This window comes from Pleurodeles waltl, chromosome 3_1 (assembly GCF_031143425.1).
Source record: "Pleurodeles waltl isolate 20211129_DDA chromosome 3_1, aPleWal1.hap1.20221129, whole genome shotgun sequence".
NCBI lineage: Eukaryota > Metazoa > Chordata > Amphibia > Caudata > Salamandridae > Pleurodeles > Pleurodeles waltl.
The window spans coordinates 813,456,244-813,476,372 of NC_090440.1; the positions used below are offsets into that span (position 1 = coordinate 813,456,244).

Genomic DNA, 20,129 nt, shown 5'->3' on the forward strand with positions numbered 1-20,129 from the left:
CATTGCAAAAGTAGAAAATAAATTATAGGCTTCTCAGACACATTAATTCTGACTCGAAGCTTCAGTTAAAATCAATTGCAACACTTACCTTAAAACGAATTTGTCAGAAGCATTCCCTTTCACAACTCAAAACTGTGAGATAATTGTTATCCCGGTTCCAGTCAGAAGACTCTTCCAGGAGGATGAAAAGTCTATTACAAGAAGCAGGGGACATCTTTGTCTGTTTTAAGATAAAAGAACCAATGCAACGTGTCGAACCAAAAAGTAAGCACTCTATCAAGAGGCCACTTAGCTTGAAAGGCCTGAGTTTGGTCAGTGTGAGCACACGCTGTAGGCTGGTGTGAGGTTGTGAAAAGGAAAAGCACACACTTGAATAGGCATGGTCAAAACCATTCATCTGCCGCTGGGTTGTGGTTCACGTTTAACTGTTAGTCTTCCCAATATGTGGGATAAAGGCCATTGTGTATTTTGCCTCATCGTTCTGCGTGTCTCCTAGCAGAGCTTATGGTACAGTTCCAGATTAACTTTCCTGTGAGCTCCACTGATGTTCAACTCCACTTATAGCTGGCAATAAAATTTCACATCACCTCACACATCAGCTATTTGTTCAAAGGGATGAGAGAGAGCCCTCACAGGAATACATTCAAATCTGCGATTTTGGTGCTGATTGGATGAGAGCTACTGAAAGCGGACCAAAGGTGTTTCAACACTGCCCATCCTCAATATAAGTAAAAATCTGGCAGTTCTTTTTTAAATTGGCAGCATGCTTTCGTTCCTCCCAGGCAGTGAGATGTTCAAGGGATTCCAGTTTTCTGTTAAAAAAAAAATCTCCAACTAATCCCAATAGACCATGAGGTGGATTTCACAAGAGGCATTTGTCTAGACATTATTCATAGGTTAGAAATAGTACAACATAAATTAGCTGTGTCTAAACTTGCAGAACCGAAGCCAAAAACATATCACTGGCTTCTGGTGGGTACAAGGGTCAAGTCCAAAATTCCAATGCACTAAGCCCATTTAGACAAAAAGGTAAGAATCTACAGAAATTGAGCCCTGTATCTTCTGGTTAGAAGTTCTCATCAGTGACTGTCCATGTGATCAGGCAACTGCCCACAAGATGGAATTCAGAGTCAAGGATCTCAAGTAGTGGAAAATAATTAACCCTGTGTGAAGGACAGAACACTCCTCTTTGAAATGTCTCCAAATAGAAACATTTAATTTGAAATCGTTTTTATTAGTATATTTCAACCATAGCAAACACATTTAACCGGTATACTAGTGCAAAGGACAGTGCCTGTCGAGCCAAATCTTAACATTAAATAGGTAGGATTGCTTATTGTCCTTAGTTTCAAACACTGCAAAATGAACTTCACCAGCCTCCAGAGTTATCCATCTAAGTGTAAAGGAGTGGACAAGGGGAGAAAGGGAGTGAGGAGACACACACAATAAGAATTAAGATTGTAACCAACAGATTCCAGGAATATGAATATACGCATCAAAACCATGCCAGTGTCTAAGCCAGCAACTTTATAATGGTCCATATTTTACATCTTTCAAAGTATTTATTGGGTCTTCTGGTTCACTAATGAATACCCCATTCGGGCTGTTTGCCTCCTGTTTCTGTTTAAGATATCCCCATGCTGCACTAAATTCAGAAACAAGATTCTCTTCTTGCTATCCCGGACTCTCCTAACAGGCAGCAATAAGAAAGCTTTGACATTTTGCATTGATGATGGGAAACAAAGTATTCCCCTGTTCTGTGACAAGTTATGAACAGAAAGAGATCCAATATCCCAAACCCTCTTGTCTGTTAATGAGATCATTAGGAAAGTGTCGTTGATTGCCTGCCCTTTGTCTTCTCTCTCTTGCCTGTGCAGGCCTACCTGGTTTTGCTGCAGCTCTCGTGGTCACTGCTCAAGGCTCACAAGAAAAATCTGTTAACTGCTTTCTCTCTTCCAGATCTGGTGTATGTTCTGTACCAATCTCTCCCCCTGCAGTCACTGATCGCTGCTGTCACAAACAGTGGAAGATTGATGCTAGTCTGTGGAATTATCCTTTCTGAGACTATTAACAAAAAAAGTAAAACCGTGGCAAGCTTATTGCATAAGGTTTTAAACACCTGGCTCTTTAGTTAATGCTTGGCGATGCATTAGAAGCATCTGGCTGTTAACGGTGCTGTCAGGTACCCCTTAGCTAAAATTGGTTTAAAGATGTGCAGAAAAGGAATGTTAAAAGCGCCAAGGCCAGCAATCCACCCTGAGCAGAAGTAGTAGCCCAAGTTCTTTAAATCAAGTTTTGACTTGCTGCCTTGGAAAGCTTAAAAAGGGTGTCCTCTACAAAAAAGAGAACACTTAAATATTTTAAAACATATTACTAAATATTCAATATCAAACAAAACCTCGCTTGCATTAATTTGAATTGTTTCCTTCTTTTTGATGAACATGTATTTCACTCCCTGCATTCTTTTAAGCCTTTCTTTGTTGGCAAAGGGTGTGTTTATAACCCTTGATTTTCAGGTTGCACATCAGATTTGCATTGTTTCACGTCTTAATACCCATCCATGCAGGCTAATCCAAGATCCTTATTTAGAGCTGTGTTGTATGTTGTATTAATTTATTGGATGCATTTTAGCTTTCTAGCTGCAGAGAAAGTTTAAGTACATTGTATCAGGGTGTAATATTTTTATGAAAGTGGCTTTCACGGATATCTGTGGAGCAGCTTTATGAGCAAGGCCCTTTCTGTACCTTAGTTATGTTTTTTTTGTCACTTGAACATCAACTTACTTAAAACCTCGAAAACTGATGCTGTTTCCCCTTTCCCTTTATTGCGATACAAATGCCTATAAGTCAGACACACAACATGAGTAAGAAAGGAGAAATACGGTGAATACATTTCCCCTATGTTGGAAATGGCCTTTCTGCAGGGTCACCCCCCCCCCAAACTTTTTGCCTTCCACTTCTACTTTTTCTGACCTCGTTTTTGCTGGCTTTAGGGCTCTGGGCACTTTACCACTGCTAACCAGTGCTAAAGTGCATGTGCTCTCCCCCTAAAAACATGGTTATCATTGGCTTATACCCAATTGGTATATTTAATTTACTTGTAAGTCCCTAGTACAGTGCCCTACATGTGCCCTAGGCCTGTAAATTAAATGCTACTAGTGGGCCTGCAGCATTGGTTGTGCCACTCATATAAGTAGCCCCTTAACCATGTCTCGGGCCAACCTCTGCAAGGCCTGCATGTGCAGTTTCACTGCCACTGCAACATGGTATTTAAAAGTACTTGCCAAACCTTAAACCCCCCTTTTTCTACATATTTCACCCTTAAGGTAGGCCCTAGGTAACCCATAGGGCAGGGTCCTATATAGGTAAAAGGCAGTACATGTATGTACATGCATGTTTTAAATGTCCTGGTAGTTGAAAACTCCAAAATTAATTTTCCACTACTGTGAGGCCTGCTTCTTTTATAGGATAGCATAATGGCTACCCTTATATACTGTTTGAGAGGTAGATTCTGATCAGAAAGGGGTAACCAGGTCATATTTAATATGGTCAGAATGGTGATAGGAAATCCTGCTTATTGGTGAAGTTGGATTTTATATTACTATTTTAGAATGCCACTTTTAGAAAGTGAGCATTTCTCTGCACTCAAAATCCACCTGTGCCTTACAGCCTGTCTCCAATCCACGTCTGGCCTGGGCTAGCTGACAGCTTCCTTGTGCATTTCACCCAGACAACCACAAACAAAGGTTACTCAGTCACACCTGCACTCATCTGCATACTGAATGGGTCTTCCTGGGCTGGGAGGGTGGAGGGCCTGACACTTTCATTTCAGAGGCTACTGGCCTGCCCTCATACAATGGACTGCCAAACCCCTACTGGGACCCTGGCAGACAGACCTGTACTGAAAAGGGACCTTGTGCACTTCAGAACCACTCTTTGCAGTCTCCCCCACTTCCAAGGCTTTTTTGGGAATATAAACTAGGTCCCAGACCCCACCATATTAGACACTTCTGGACCTGAACTTGCAGCCTGTCAAGAGGAACTGCCTGGCTGCCCAAAGGACTCATCTGGACTGCTTTGCTGTGAAGGACTGCTGCCCTCTGACTTTGCTGAGAAGTGCTCTCCAAGGGCTTGGATTGAACTTGCCCCCTGTTTTCTGAAGTGTCAGGGCCAAAAAGACCTAATCTCTTCAAGGAACTCCTTGTGTGCCGAAAATTGATGCACAGCTTGCCAGAAACGACGCTCAGCCTGCCTTGCATCGAGAAAATCGCTACACAGCCAAACAGGAAGTACGCAACCGGACTTCCTGAGTAAAGATTCGATGCAGCGCCTGCCTTGCGACCGGAAATTCGACTCACAGCCGTGCCAGATTGACACACAGCCAAACTGGAATGATGCAGCCCGACTTGAAGAATTGACGCCACGCCTGCCGTGCAACAGAAAATTTGGCGCATCACGACACCGGATCGATGCAACGCCTGTGACTTTGTCCCCCACTCACCGGATTTCCATGCATCGGCCCTGGGCGTCAAAAAGAAACCCGCATCGCAGTGAGGGCTGCGTGCCGGAAATCATCGCAAAGCCCCTTGCAGCGTGGAAAGAAACAACACATTGTCTGTGCCGCGCAGGAAATTCTGACGCACGCCCTATTTTTCCACACATCTCCTCCTCCTGCGGTCTCCGTGCATGTCATTTTTGACGCAAACCAGGTACTTTGTGAAACCAAGAGACACCTGTTGATTTCTAAGATCTAAGAGTTTTTAATGTTGCAAAAGTGATATCTCAACTTGTACTTATTGAATCTTTATTGTTTTGACCTTAATTTAACCAGATAAATATCATATATTTTTCTAAACATGTGTGGTGTATTTTTGTGGTGTTTTCACTGTGTTACTGTATGGTTTATTGCGCAAATGCTTTACACATTTGTCTGCTCAGTGCCAAGCTACCAGAGGGTGGGCACAGGATAATTTGGATTGTGTGTGACTTACCCTGACAAGGCTTGTGGTCCCTATTTGTACAAGGGTGTATACCTCTGCCAAACAGAGACCCCATTTTTATCACCCAAGTACTGTTGTTCTCTCCTGTTTCCATCAGAAAACCTTTAGAACCAAGCGTTTTTAACCATACTATGCATTTCCACGCTGTAGTCCCGGAGAAGGTGATCTCTGTATCTGCTCTTTGGAAGTAGTACAGTGCTGCATACACCAGTTGGGTATATGTGGGTCTTGCTGTGCTTAGTAGGTTTTACAGCTTCCAGTAGGTGCGTGAACACTCACAGCTAAAGTTAGTAATAGTAGGAAAAGAACCGTGGGGATATGAGTACCAGAGTTGTTAAGGATGTTTATTATCTTTTACCAATATCACTAATTTGGTCTCATTTTATTTTTAATGGCAGTTGTGGCCGCCAGATTTTAAAACATGTGCCATCCTCGGAATTGGGAGAGAGCAATTTTCAAACTGATACTGACCATCAAGATAGAATCTCAGGTAGGATTTAGAAAAGCCTTAAATTTGAAATTTGGTCTCTTTTGTGAAGATATGTCTTAAAATTCTAAATGTAAAAATGTAATGTAACTAACGTTTTTATGCACTGTTTGTAAATGAGTATCAAACAGATTCGAATTCAACTGCTTAACGAAACATTTACACCAAAAAAAAGAAAAAATTGTTACCTAATATATATTTGAATCCTGACTGAAGACTTATTATAGGCCGAAACAGTTAGATTAAAATGTGGTCCTTAGCAGGGACCTGCAAAAGCAGGGCGCACTAAGATTGGTTGGTCCAGGTAAGGAAACTAGCTAAGTTTGGTTTGGATAGGTAGGATGAGTGACCGGTAGTGAGAGTGAGGCTGGAGAGTATCTAGATGGGTATATGCAGAGGATAAGAGACAGAGAGAAAGTGCAGTTAGTTGGGGGTAGCTGGTGTAACAGAAAGAAAGAGAAAACTGGTAGCAAGTATGGTCTGCACCTCCCAAAGCATGATATAAACAATCAATCAAATTCAAAGTGTGCTCAGCGTGCTCAACCACTACGCTACTAAAATGTTGAACAATGTATGCAGAGAATTCCCACGTATCAGAAACATAATAACTGCACTTAGAGGACCATTGATGGTCTATTTCCCAAACAAATACAAACTGATTGAGTTGACAAACTGCATTTCGAGCATCAAAAAATAGGCTTTGTATTTCCAATAAAAGCAGACAACTGACACGTGTTTTGTCTTCGATTACTTCTTCAAGGCTAAACTTTCAATTAAATAAATTCAGATTGATAGTCACTCAAGGCTCTCTTGCACTATGGAGGGGCTTATTATAGCATTTATTACTACTTTAACAAGGGTTACATTTTAACCTGGTTCTGCTTCTCAGAGTGTCCTGTATACTCTCAGATCTTCAAGTGACTATGAATCTGGATTAATTACGTGCTAGTAGTAGTAATGGTAGTTACATGCTTCGACCTTGAAAACATCGTTAAAGGTGAAACACGTGTCAGCTGCCTGCTTTTGTTGGAAATACAATGGCTGTTTTTTGATTATGGAAAAGCAATTCGTCAATTTGATCAGTTATGTTTCATTTATAATTTGAACTTGCTTTGGGAAACAGACCATCACCGAACTTTATGGTGCTCTGGGTACATTTATATGTAATAGACTTCTGCATTTGAGCCATGCTTTTCTTTCTAAGTGCCTGGATGTGATTTTTCTTGAGCAGTACCCCTACGTGCCGTTAGGTGGTGTCGACCAGCTCTGCACCTGTCGTCGTCGCACCGGATATGAAGTCACTGGTCCTCGATAGGTGGCACCCTGACGTCAGTTCTTTTCTTTCTCCACCTGCCAGTGCGGATCTGAAGAGCGCTACCCTTCAGTTTTTGACTGGCTTTTTGTTTTTACTTTCTGTTTTTTCGAGTTGTAAAACTCCTGGTGCGTCGAGGATGTCCTCTAGGAAGACTGGGTTCAAACCTTGGGTGTCCTGTCATTGGGCGATGTCTGTGATGGATCTGCACCTCGTGAGCCTTTAGTGTCTGGAGCGAGACCAGGACCGGAGTTCGACCATGAATTCCAAGGCTTTGATGGAGTGGTCACTAAAGCTGATGTCGGTCATTTGCTCTGTTCCACATAAGTCCCGATTTCATTTTACAGGAAGGTCTTGGGATCAGTCACAGAGCCTCCCCCATCATCTTCTTCCCATTCCAAGTCATAAGGACATTTGGGTAAGTCGAGGCAAAAAAGGTGAAATGTTATTCGACTTCACCCCAGCTGTCGTTGACCAGACAAGGGAAAAGGAGTGCCGTCTTTCAAAGCCTCCATCTGCAGAGCCTGCATCTGGGCAGACTTCATACTTCCCAGAGTTTCCGGGAGCTGGAGCGACCCCCTACCCAGATGAAAGTTTTATGAGGCCGTACGGCTCATCTTTGGGCAGTCTTACTCAATTGCATGCCTTCAAGCCCTGCAGAGTTAGAAGGGGAACCTTTGGGTTCTGCGCCGGCTGCTTTGGCCTCATCTCTGAGGGGCACCCATGGATCCATTGATGGATCCTAACCGGCTCTGGTCTCACCACCACGACCTTCCACTTGGCACTTCTCTGAGAGGAAGTTACAGCTCTCTTGGCCAAGGGATTGAGAGAGGTTTCCTGTGCCAGTAGTAGGTCGTGGTTGTTATTCCCACTACATTCTGGTAACAAAAAAGGACAAGGACCTATGTCCTATCCTAGTCCTTCGATCCCTCAATCTTTCTTAAAAAAGGAGAAGCTCAAAATGCTTATTCTGGCTCAGATTTTATCTGCCCTGGACCCAGGAGACTGGATGGTATTGTTGGAATTGCACGACGCTTATTTCCATATTCCCCCGTCATGCCTTCCCACAGACGTTACTTGCATATCACGGTGGGCCACAAGCACTTCCAGTTCACTGTGCCCCCTTTTGGCCTTACCAGCCTTCCTCGGGTGTTCACCAAGATGATAGTGGTGGTCGCAGCTCATCTGTGCAGGTGAGGGGTTTCAGTCGTACCGCACCTCGATGACTGGCTGTTGAAGGTGGGCTCGCCCCACGCTGTTGTCTCCCACCTCCAGACTAAGGCCGAACTCCTGCATTCGCTAGAGTTCATTATAATTGGGCTGAAGTCTCACCTGGCTTCTCTCAGATTCTCCATTTCATTAGAGTTGTTCTGGGCACAACTTTGGGCTTATCCTCCTGAGGGGCGAGTCCACGATATTCAGGCTAGACTATCGATGTTTCAGCCTCTATCCTGGATTTCGGTGAGAATGACTGAGTATTCTGGGCCTCGTAGCCTCCTGCTGGTGACACATGCTGGATGGCATATGTGGGCTCTGCGGTGGGACCTGAAGTTCCAGTGCGCGCACCATCAGGGGACTCTCGCTAGCATGGTCCAGATCTCGGAGGGAACTGCATGAGATCTGCAGTGGTGGCTAATGAACTATGATTGGGCTAGAGGCAGATCCCTCTCCCTTCCCCAATCAGAACTGATAGTGACGGATGCGTCACTCCTGGGATGAGGCAGCCACATGGGGGAGAGTAAGATCAGAGGTGTCTGGTCTCCAGCAGATTCCAGACTACACATCAACCTGTCGAAAATCCAGGCAGTCAGACAGGCATTGAAAACATTTCCTCCCTCTCTCAATGGGAAGGGTAGTGCTCACGGACAGCACCACACCCATTTGGGACTCCAGCAAGGTGGAGTGGGGTCGTGGACCCTTTGTCAAGAGGCTATGCTCCTCTAGACGTGGATGGAACATCAGGGCATTTCCCTGCTGGTTCAACATCTGACAGGCTCTCTAAATGTCAGCGCAGACAAACTCAGCTGACAATGCCTGGTCCATCATGAATGGCATCTCCTTCTGGAGGTAGCACAATGTCTTTCAGCAGTGGGAAGAGCCTTGATTAGATCTGTTCGCCTTTGCAGTGAATGCACAGTATCAGCAGTATTGAGAGTTTCCAAGGCACAAATCACCTGGCAACGCTTTATGCCCATACCACTTCTGCTCAGAGATCTCAAGATGATCAGGAACAACCGGGCCCAAGTAATCTTTGTGGTTCCGGACCGGGCATGCGTAATCTGGTATCCAGAGCTGCTGAGCATGGCCATAAATCCTCCAATCAGACTGCCCCTTTAGGAGGATCTTCTGTTGGAGCAGGAGGGGAGGGTTCTCCACCTGAAACTGTCCAATTTCTGCCATCTTGCAAGGAGATTAAGTGGCAGCAGTTGACAGCTTTTGACATTCCGCCTGACGTCTGTAATGGTATCTTGGCAGCCAGGCGTCATTCCACTAAAATAGAATACTCCTTTTGTTGTAAGAAATTTGTGGCATAGTGCACAGAAAAGTCTGTTGAGCTCCTTTCCAACTCTTTCTGAGATTCTCTTGTTTGTACTTTCTTTGGCCCAGCATGGTTCTGCTATGGGCACTCTCAAAGGCTACTTATCTGCTATCTCTGCATTTTTAAGGTTGCCTGATCAACCTTCCTTGTTTGTCTTTAATTGTAAATAGATTCCTTAAAGCCCTTACTCATATATGTTTCCTCCAACTCCACTCATTTTGCCACAATAGGATTTAAATTTAGTTTTGACATTCCTGATGTACACTCCTTTCGAGCCTTTCCACAATTGCCCTCTCGGGCTTCTCACTTCAAAAACAACCTCCCATCACATTTGCCCACAGAGTGAGTGAGCTGCAAGCTTTGTCATCTACCCTGCCATCTACCCTGACAAAGTGGTGCTTTGCACCAGAGCTTCCTCTTTGCCTAAAGTGTTCACACCCTTTCATGTAGACCAATCCATCACCCTGCCTGCTTTTTATGCACCCCCACATTCTTCAAAGGAAGAGGATAGACACACTACCTGGACCCAAAAAGAGTGTTGGCTTTCTACCCTGACCGTGCAAAAGAGTTCCGGGTGTATGATAAACTCTTTATTGTTGGTTATGTGGGTGCGAAGAAAGGTCAGGCATTACAGAAGCGGACGATCTCCAAATGGGTTGTACTCTGTATTAAAATCTCCCACGCACTGGCCAAAAAGCAATCTCCTGAAGGTTTGTGTGCTCATTCTCCTAGAGCAGCAGCTGCGACCACTGCATTAACACACTGAGTTCCAGTCCTTGATATCAGTCAGGTGACAGCATGGGCCTCCTTGTACATGTTTACCTAACACTACTGTCTGGACAGTCATGTCCATAGGGATGGGTACTTTGCCCATTCAATCCTGCAGGACTTTATATTTTGATCTTGGTTCACAGACCCTCCTCTGAGGATGGTATTGCTTGTATATTTGATCACAAGGTAAAGAAACTGCAACTAGAAGTCTATCAGATCAGCAAGTTGCTTATCTTAAGTAACGGCTTACCTGGTAGAGACATATTCTAGTTGCAGATTCCTTAGTGATCCAAATACACCCCCCCCCCCCCAATCCTTCCCGCTCTGCAAACTGATTTCTAGGGACAGGGACTCCTCATTCAGGGCCCCAGTTTTGACGCACCAGTGATCAGAGTTCTTCATGGCTCTACGCTTCTGGCATGGAAAGTGACGAAACTGGCATCAGCTCGCCAGACCAGTGATGTCATATCCATCATGGACAGTGACGCACATGAAGCTGATCAATGCCGGATCTCAGGGATACTGCTCAAGTAAAAATCTCTGGATCCAGACTGACGCCTGGGGAAATTCACAAGGTAAGGAATCTGCAACTAGAATATGTCTTTACCATATAAGGCATTACTGAAGGTAAGTAACTTGTTCATTAAGTTGCCAATAAATAGATTAACTGATAAGTAGGCAATAACATAGCAGTTGGATAATTCAGAGGATCCATAGCTGGAACTATTCACCACACATGTATGGACACAAATGTGCATTTAAAACCTTCTGCTTTTGTATTTGTTCCTTTGCCAAAATAGTATAACTTTAACCCACAGTAATATTTTCATACCAGCATGTGCAACCTGTTTATTGTTTGCTTACTTGTGGTATCACAGACTATTGTGGAAATGTACCACACATTGTAGGAAACTCAGATATTGGATCAAGTCCTAAAATTTATGCTATACTCGATCAGTCAGTTAACATGATTTTTTCCATATATTTTCATTCAACTTCAGGAGTGAATTTTATTTACATATCACAGTGGTTAGTAACACTGCACTGGGGTACGGTAATATGTTTGTATTATTTCGAAAGAACATATTGGAAAATTTGCAGTGGAGATATATTTTGGGTATTTGCAGCAGTACACACAATTAAATTGAAAAATTATTTCCTTTTCTTTCCACCACCCATTATATGAGTAAATGAATAGTTAAAGTGGAAAGACAAGAAGCTAACCTCTTAGATATGATGATTTATCTTAAAAATGCTGAATGGCCACTGGCTTGAATACTAAACCGATTAATAAGGTGCTTGCAACTTGTTTCCAACTAAAATAGTTGACCAGTAGTTTGCCATACAGCCAGCACCTATCAGAGTCCTTGAGCGAGCTGTAGATGGAATCATTCAGATTACCCACCAAGAGAGTTCTTGCCAAAAGTTGGCAAACTGAAGATGTTTTCATGCTAATCATTCGTTTTAGCCCTTAAATTGAGGTATAAGAATAAAATGAGATTGAAACACTGGAAAAGACTTTCACTAATATTCCCCCAAAAATTTACATTACTAATAAATCTGAGAAATCATTTGAAACGAGGTGATAAGTCAACGAAAGAACCAATGTTTACAGTGTGAACTGCCACTTAACCATGCCTATGAATTCTAAGCGTGTTATCAAAGGATCCAGCATAAGATCCTAGAATATGTACTAGTATAACTCTCAGATAATAGTTCTAGTTATTCACAAGCTTTTTACATGCTAATGAATACTCCTGTGTCAAACTGTGTGTGGCAGATTAAAAATAAAGCTCCAAATGAGGATCCAGGAGCATTAATTGACAGTTTGCATCTGTGATATGAGACTAAGCCTTGCCTGTACAGTTTGGAGTCCTGCCATGGAAACCTATTAAAATTCAATTGCAGGCAGATAATGTACAAAACCTTTACACTGTGAATAGTCCTGAATATATGTGAAAAACGATGCCTCCAAGTAACATTAACTAAGACCATGAATAGTCTTGTGACTTGGACATTAAGGACTTGTGACGATCATTCATAAATTTGTATTTAACTGATGATTTACAAGTACTCATGAGACTTTTGTTAAGTGGTACTGGAGCAGGTGACTGGCATGGTTAAGTTTGACACGTTAATGGCAACATCTTGATGCCTAACTGATCTGAATATTATGTATTTGTAATCTATGGACACATTTGCACAGCAAGTGGGCATTGTTTTTTTTAATGTTGGTTTTTCATTATTATTTAAAATAATGAATAAAATTATCTTGATAAAGGGGTTAATTCCCAAAACACATTGAATATTGTATAAACATAATGCAGTTTGAGAATACTTTAAGAACACGTTGAAGTTTGTTGAAAATCAGCAAGTTCAAAATTGTTCAAAGAAAGAAATTGGATTTCACAAAAATGCTGCGTTTTCTGTTGAATTAAAATCCCTCTAGGACTAAAAATTTGAACAGTTTGGCGTGCCCGTAATCCCTTCTTGGCAGCCTCTTAAACTGCAGGATGGTGGACCGGAGTCGCAATTTTCAAGGACCCTGAGAGGGAAACCCTTTAGTTGGTTTCTTTGCCCCATAATCTAAAGTTACTATCTCGCCTCAGCTCATTCTCTGCACTGTGTCTAAACATACCCAGGGGAATTGCTTACTGGCTCTATGTGTAAATTGAAGCGTTGAGTGTAATAGCAGATGGAGCACCCTTTTTGAGTGTGTTTGTGTGTGTGTGTGTGCATGTATATATATATATATATATATATATATATATATATATATATATATATATAGCTTAGATATGTATAAACGCTCACTCAGGGCAAACCAGAACATGCAGTGGAAAGTTTTTGATGAATTGGCTTCTCAAATAAAAGTAGTTACCGTTAGATTTTTGGGTTCACTGATAACATTAGTGCACCTTAAAGAATTTTCACCTTTTCGGTGGGGGGGGGTTGAGGCGGACCCAAAAAGCATTTTCCCCTTGCAGTTTTCCATACAAACTTTAGACACTGCTAGAGCTAAAACAGCTGAACTGAATTACACCAAATTTGCCAGAAAGCTAGATCAGAAAGTGAGATTGTCAACATTTGGTGTAAATTCGTTCAGTAGAGAAATTCAGGCTCAAAAGTAATGTATATTTCACACCACAGATCTACTACTTTGGATCGTCGAGCTTAAGCATGCGTGGTGGTTGGCTGCCCACAACCTGAAGGAAAAGATGTGGCTCCCTTCCTGGGACACATGCCCATCACAGTGTAGGGTTGGCTGCAGGGCCTGGCCAAACCCCCCTGCCACGCTCATTATAACCAATAAGGTGGGACAGTTGATGTTGTTCATGACATAAATCATCACATTCATTTGAATCTATTGATTATGCCAGAAATGAGGGTCCCTACATGGTCATTATACTAACCTCCTGTTGTAGTCTGGTTCTGCCCATTCAGTACGCCTGGATTCTTGGGTTTTTGGTCTTTTTACTGTGGGTGAATCTCACTACGTGTCTCACCCACAGTAATCACATGGCAAATGGACTGCGCATGTTTGCCACCAGTGTCTGAATTTTAGGATAAGGCCGCTACGACACAGCAAGGGACACTTTGCTGGTTACACGTGTACAAGTCTGCACACGTATACCTGCATGGTAGCATGGCAAAGTGGGGACACTGCAGGGTTAGATTTTCACCTGACATAGGCCTTGTATTGTTAGTGTACACTTATAGGGAAAGCCAGTGTGATTTACTGTTTTGTCTGTAGTGTCCCTTTATTATACACATAGGGAGAGAACTGTCTTAGAGTGTAATTTTGCTTCCCTTTGGCCTACAGAGACCATTTGCGTCTCGAATTTGGGTGTAACCTGTGTGGGGAAAATAAATTCTGCAATTTCCAAAGTGATATCTGTGCACTTTTTGGGTCATCCAGAATTGTCACATTTCTCTGGCTTAGCTCAGGATCAGAGCCCTGACCTTTTGTCATCCTGCTGTGTCAGTATAATTACATTTCTCTCAAGCAGCAGGAACAAAGGTTTCCCCACACAAACAGCAATTAACAGTGCTTCACCCAGCTCCTGAGGCGTAAATGGATTGGGCAGAATGATCTGTATCAATCAGTCAATCAACTGTCACACTGTACTGGGGATGCCGAAGCCCACTGAACAAAGGAGGGAGACCATACCTTTGGAACCAACCCAGGAGGGGGGCTCTTTTTGAACTTTTGGTGTGTAAGACCCTGGCAGTGATGTCAGCAAGGGGCGGAGCTGAGACCCAAGCAGCAGATGAGACCACTGACTCCTGGATGATGCCATTTTGAACTATCCCAGCATGCTGCGTAGGAAGGTTGGGACAGGGGTGGAGAGGTGACATCACACCATAGGATTATCAAGGGGTGTCTGGCTTCTGGAATCCTCCTCTCCTAAGGTCTCTGGCCATTTAACCCCAGGATATATGGGTCACCCCAGGGTCTAGTGAGGCTGGCCACCTCATACTCCCTGAGGACCAGCTTGGGGAGGGCCCTGGAATTTTGTGCTCAGAAACCAAGACCAGGAGGAAGACTGGTTCAGGGGACCAGAAGAACTAGCTTCCTGAGGACTGCATCTCTTTCACTACTTACTCATGGGATGGGCCAGGCCCAAGGGTCGGTGCAGGATTCAACATTTAATTTTTGCAGGGAGAGGGCATATTAGCCACTGAGGCCCCACCCCCAAAAAACTCTCCTGGTCTGGGACCCCTTGCCTCGAGTCATGCTTATTGAAAAAACAGATCAGGACCACATCCCTGGCCCTCTGAAGCAGAGGAGGTCAGGGGGAGCACTATCACACTTCCTGGGATACCCCCATCAGATGAGGCACATAGGTGTGCTTGAGTGGGATGAGCACCCCCCTCTACACCAAAATATTTAAAAAATGAAAAAAACAAAAGAAAAAGCTATGCAACTCTCCCCAGTACAGAAGTAAAGACACTACTCCAAGAGTATGTAAAGGAAGGTACAGGCCTTGAAACACTCACTAGGGCCCATGTCTGTGCTTGCAAGGAAATATAATTAAAATGTGATGTCCTCTAGGGTTACAATTTAATTTTATTATGGTTGGAAAATGCATAAATACACACATTTTGCTCACTTTATTTGATTCAACAGTTTTGACACTGATTATATTCTTTCATTCACAGAAATAAGTGCGTTACACTTGAGTATTATTATTGATGATGGTGTTTACACACAAGTGATGTCCTTTACATGTGATTTGTTATCTTGAATCTTAGACCAAGCCAATAAACTCACCTTGTATCTCTATATGAGCGCTATAGGGGGTCAAGGGTGATTACGCAATGTCAACTATGGCATTTTTCAGCTGCCAATATATATATTTCTAAATTACTGCATAGTATTTAGTAGCATGTGTGTAATATGTGTACTTCTCCATTGTCTAAATAAAAAGTACTGACTAGACAATCATTTATTGAGTATTATTGTTATGTTCCAGTGTACAGTTTTTAATATCCCACACCACCTCCTTTGGACTGTTCTGCCTCACTCCTTGAGAGAGTCAAGCACTACAATAAGGTGCTTGGTCACCAGTAAGGGGAATGATGGACTTATTACTTTTGCAGGCACACAACAACCCTACACCTCCACTATCCATTTCTGTTTGCTCTTCGGTTCTCCACTTCTTTTCTGAGGTCTGCTTTCAGGAGCACCTCTGCCCATTCTATATCTCAAAACGAATATTTCACCATTAATTAGGCCAGGTGTTGAAGTACCACATATTAATGGATTTCGTCTGAATCCCCCTTCTTATTGTATCACTGGCCTCATCAGGGACAATCAATCAGATTCTTTCTGGCCTTAAATGCCTCTTGTTTCTTCTCCCAGTGTCAATTATCAGCGTTTTTAGCCAGGAATGTGGTCCCTACTGGATCATCCTGACTGCCAGATCTAAAAGGTTGTTTTAAATGATAACTTTACATCTAGTGGGTCATCGTGCTCATTGATATTTATCATATTGACCTGTCATCCTGCCATGAGTCAATACAGGGTCATCATATTCCACACTGTTATGGCCCGTTCCAAAACCTTAAGGTGGTGCTATCCCACACAGTTTGAATTCTTAGAAAACCTTGTTTTCTGGGACTTTTGTTTAGTTTAATGCTGAATGCACTTTTGATGCATTTTTTAAATAACTATATGGTCACAAGTGAGTTGCTGTTAGTTTTCTCACGCATTACTGGTGCACATTTAGCCCATAGTTGCTCTTGACCATTTACATTAATGTATGAAAAAAGATGAAGATGAGTGATGCCCACAGAAACCAACATGATTTACTATGCATGCATCTCCCCTGGTTCCCCTCCACTTTTAAAGGAGTCTGTGAAGAATTCTATCCCAGAGGCTTTCTTGAGGAAACTGTGCCTGAGCCTAATTGTCTGACTCTGAAGTTGAGGCAGTGGGCACTGAATGTCTGTGGGTATTCACCCAAATGCCCAGCTTTGGGAATATCAGATAGAGATTCCCTACAACTCACTCTACATTTTTGGGCTTGCAGCTACATGGACTACTTATTCTTACCTTATCCAGAGTGTGGTGCTGGAAGGCTGCCCACTTCTTTCTGGTTAGGACAAAGCCTCAAAGCCCTGATAAAGGTATGCTGGACTGCCCTGCTTCTGCTGACTTTTATGTAAACCTCTGCAGTGCCACTGAGAGCAAAGAATATTCCCAACACCTTGAGGTCTGCTCTAACACTGAACACAAGACCAGAGGCTCACAGCTGAAATATCAACATAGCTAACAAAAGATGTTTTTGAATATCTGCTGTGGCCCTCAAACCCCTCACCAGAGATCAAGACTGGCTATCTAAGTTATAAACTGCTTTATGCACAAATGAGGAGTGTGATGACTCCCATTTGGCAAGCACACCACTCAGTTCATTGACGTTTTATATTTTAATACCTTTTCTTGCTTCAGTAACCTGACTAGCCAGCAAGGTGATTGTGGAAACCTCTGGTCTGTGTGAGTCCAATTTTCTCTTGCCATGTGGTCGACTGCATCCATCTCTATACCAGGTTTGGTGGGCTTCCCAGGTTCTGGAGATGCACACACAAACTTTGAGACATGCTTGCCTTTGCAGAAATTCTGGAAGCAGTTGTTGAATTTACTTGGTAGGTTGTTTGTTATGTATTAAAGTTAGGTGTTCAAAAACAGTTTGTGTTGTTAAAGTGTAATAATACACCATAAGAGATGCTAACAAAAGTAACCTGCAGTCATCCATGTAGATTTAAGTATCTTTTTTGAATTTAACAAACCTTAGCTGTTTGAGAGCACCCTACAAGTACCAGTTTCTGTTCATTAATGCATTCCAGATGTCCTTCCAGCTCTTGGAATATTAGAGCTTCTTGTAAATTATTCTTTATCTTTAGTCCAGATTTCATTGCTTTATGGTGTGATTACCACCGATTTTCTTTTGTCGATGGCTTCCACATCACATAACATTTTCATTATCTTTCCTGTCAAATGTTTGTATTGTGTGCTTTCTGTTTTTTCGGGTGACTACCTTAAATTTGTAAGACATTAATAGTGATCTGTGAAACACAAGCTGGGCATTCATGCTTTACAGAAATGATGATAATTGTGATGTGTATCTTGATTCACCCCATACCTCTCGTCTGAACTAATCGTTGTCTAATTGCCCATAGGTACCCATGCAGGCTTAGATCATGTCCACTTATTGTGCACCCGTTATCTAGAGCTCTCGTTATTAGGGTGATCAAGACACAGTGATCCAATGCTTGGGAAGTCCTGCTATAGCTCAGGAATCATAGCAATCTAGGAGTGGCAGGATATAATGTCTATATTGTGAAATAAGCATGCAGGAAGGTGCTGTTGCTGAAGTCCAGCTAGGAGAAAACCAGAATCACTCTGGAATGTACTTCAAGTAAAACACTGAGATAGTGGAAATCATCTCAGTGGTATGGAAATTAAAAAGTTCAAACTTTACTAGAACGTAGATCTGTGGTGACAGCATCCATGATTAGTATTTGTTTTTTACTCTCCGAACAAGTACCCAACGTGGGTCAAGCTGTAGGGGACACATAATTGGGCTCCAATATTGAGGCTTGTCCTTCTCTCACCATCTGTTTTTGTGGGTTACAGCTAATCCACTTCTTGCCTGTCAGTATGTATGTTTTAAAATACCTTTTTGTCGTAGAAGGAGTTTTACTTGACACTAAGTGTCAGCTGCACAGTGGTTATAACTGATGCTGAAGTAGCAGATGTGTGGTGGGGAAAGAGTATAAACATTGAAGAAGGACATCAGCGATGAACCCTGTGAAACCCTTGTGATTGATTGTGATGGCACAGAAACCAGGAGTGTTCTCCCGATGTAAAGGATTTTATCCAGTTTCTTAAACATCAATATCCTTTAGCCTTTTAAGAGTTGTGTAGTCAATGGGTGGGATGCAGTCAGTAAATCCAGAAGGATTATACCTTGAAATAGTTGCCATCCATCTCAACACTGATTCCATCTGTTAGAGAAGTTATTATCTTTTTCAGTCCCACAGTCATACCGAATGAAGGATGGTAAGTGTCAGTGTCTATTGATATTCTCAGATGGATGCACCTGGGCAATACCTAGCGGATCCAAAAGATCAACTGGATATTACAAGTTAGCTGTTCGTGTGTAGGATGTCAAATCCATTGAATCTGCTCTTGGTTTTATCAGTGGACCCTCTTCAAGGTGATGTGGATTAGGCTTGTTGTAAGCAACAATTTGATGCCATTCATGCCAATAACTGGTTCTGCTGCAACAAGTGGGAATAATGCTAAACCCTTGACGGGAAGTTAACCAGTGGCAAAACCACAACTCACCTACCTTTGATTAGCATAACACATTGCTCTGCAATAGTATGGTCAAAATTGTTGATAGATGAGGATGGTTGTTTAGTGAAAAATCAGTAGTATCGTGCTGAACAAGGATTAAACATCCAGTCTGTTAGGTTAGTTGTGGAGTAAATATTAATTATATGCTAAGAAGTTAGCAGTTTCACCACTGTACTCTTTTGATAGAGTAGGATTACTTTAGTTAGTCTGTGCAAAGCAATTTATTTACTGCACCTCAAAAAGTTTGGAATGTGTCATGCATACAGATGTTATTAGAAACATACCAATCTTTGGTCTTTTTGATCTAATGTTTATACATCTAACAGTTTTTATGAAAAAGGCGTTCCACCAGGGATTGTAATGAAGTCTAATTGCATTTTTTAGTGTGCGCTTAAATGTATTTCCATTGGCAATATCGGAGTTATTCTATTTCTTTAAACATGTCACATATCAGCAGAGGTAACATTGCCTTCCAGTATAATATACACAACACACATAAATCAAATACATACCTAAATATTTCAGGGCATCTTAAGGTTTCAAGATTCACTGTCGGGAAATAAGTAAAACATTTAATACAACTAAAGCAATGCTGGTCAACAAAGGAGTCCTGCAGTGTTCTGAGCCTGACTTATTTAATATCTAAGTGCCCCCCCCCCCCAATTGTCATCAGATTGTATCATGCATTGACAATATTGACAATAAGAAGCTAGTCATTTCCTTTTGGCAGAATCCAGATGAAGTTACATCTCTGTTCCCGAACTGCAGGAGACAAATTGCTGAGTTGATAACTAACAACTGCTTCCAATTGAACAGTGAAAAACCAGACATAATGTTGTTTTGTAAAGTCGGAGCTCTGGTCGCCGACTGGTGGCCTGCTGAATTTGGCCCAGCCTCATGCCCAAAACAAGTAGTAAAAAACCTTGGCATTAAACTGGATTAGACTTCATCCATGATATGCAAGTTAATGCGACCTGTGGCACTTGCTTTGTAACAATGCACCTTCTAAGAAAAGTAATTCCATGGCTCCTCTCCGCATCAAGAAAAACCTTTGTCTGAGCATTGATCACGAGTCGCCAGGAGAATGGGAATGCACTACTAGTGGCAGCAAATGATATACTGCTGTCTAAGTTCTAAGTTGTACGGAATACAGCG

General features: G+C 42.3%; 1 protein-coding gene across 1 annotated transcript in view; it reads left to right on the forward strand.

The window, feature by feature from the left end:
• Positions 1-20,129, forward strand: part of PDE3B (phosphodiesterase 3B) — a 1,361,488-nt gene that overhangs the window by 788,379 nt on the left and 552,980 nt on the right. The window contains exon 7 of the mRNA XM_069223694.1: positions 5,398-5,489. Within this exon, the coding sequence (XP_069079795.1) occupies positions 5,398-5,489 (92 nt within the window). The remainder of the gene's footprint in view (positions 1-5,397; positions 5,490-20,129) is intronic.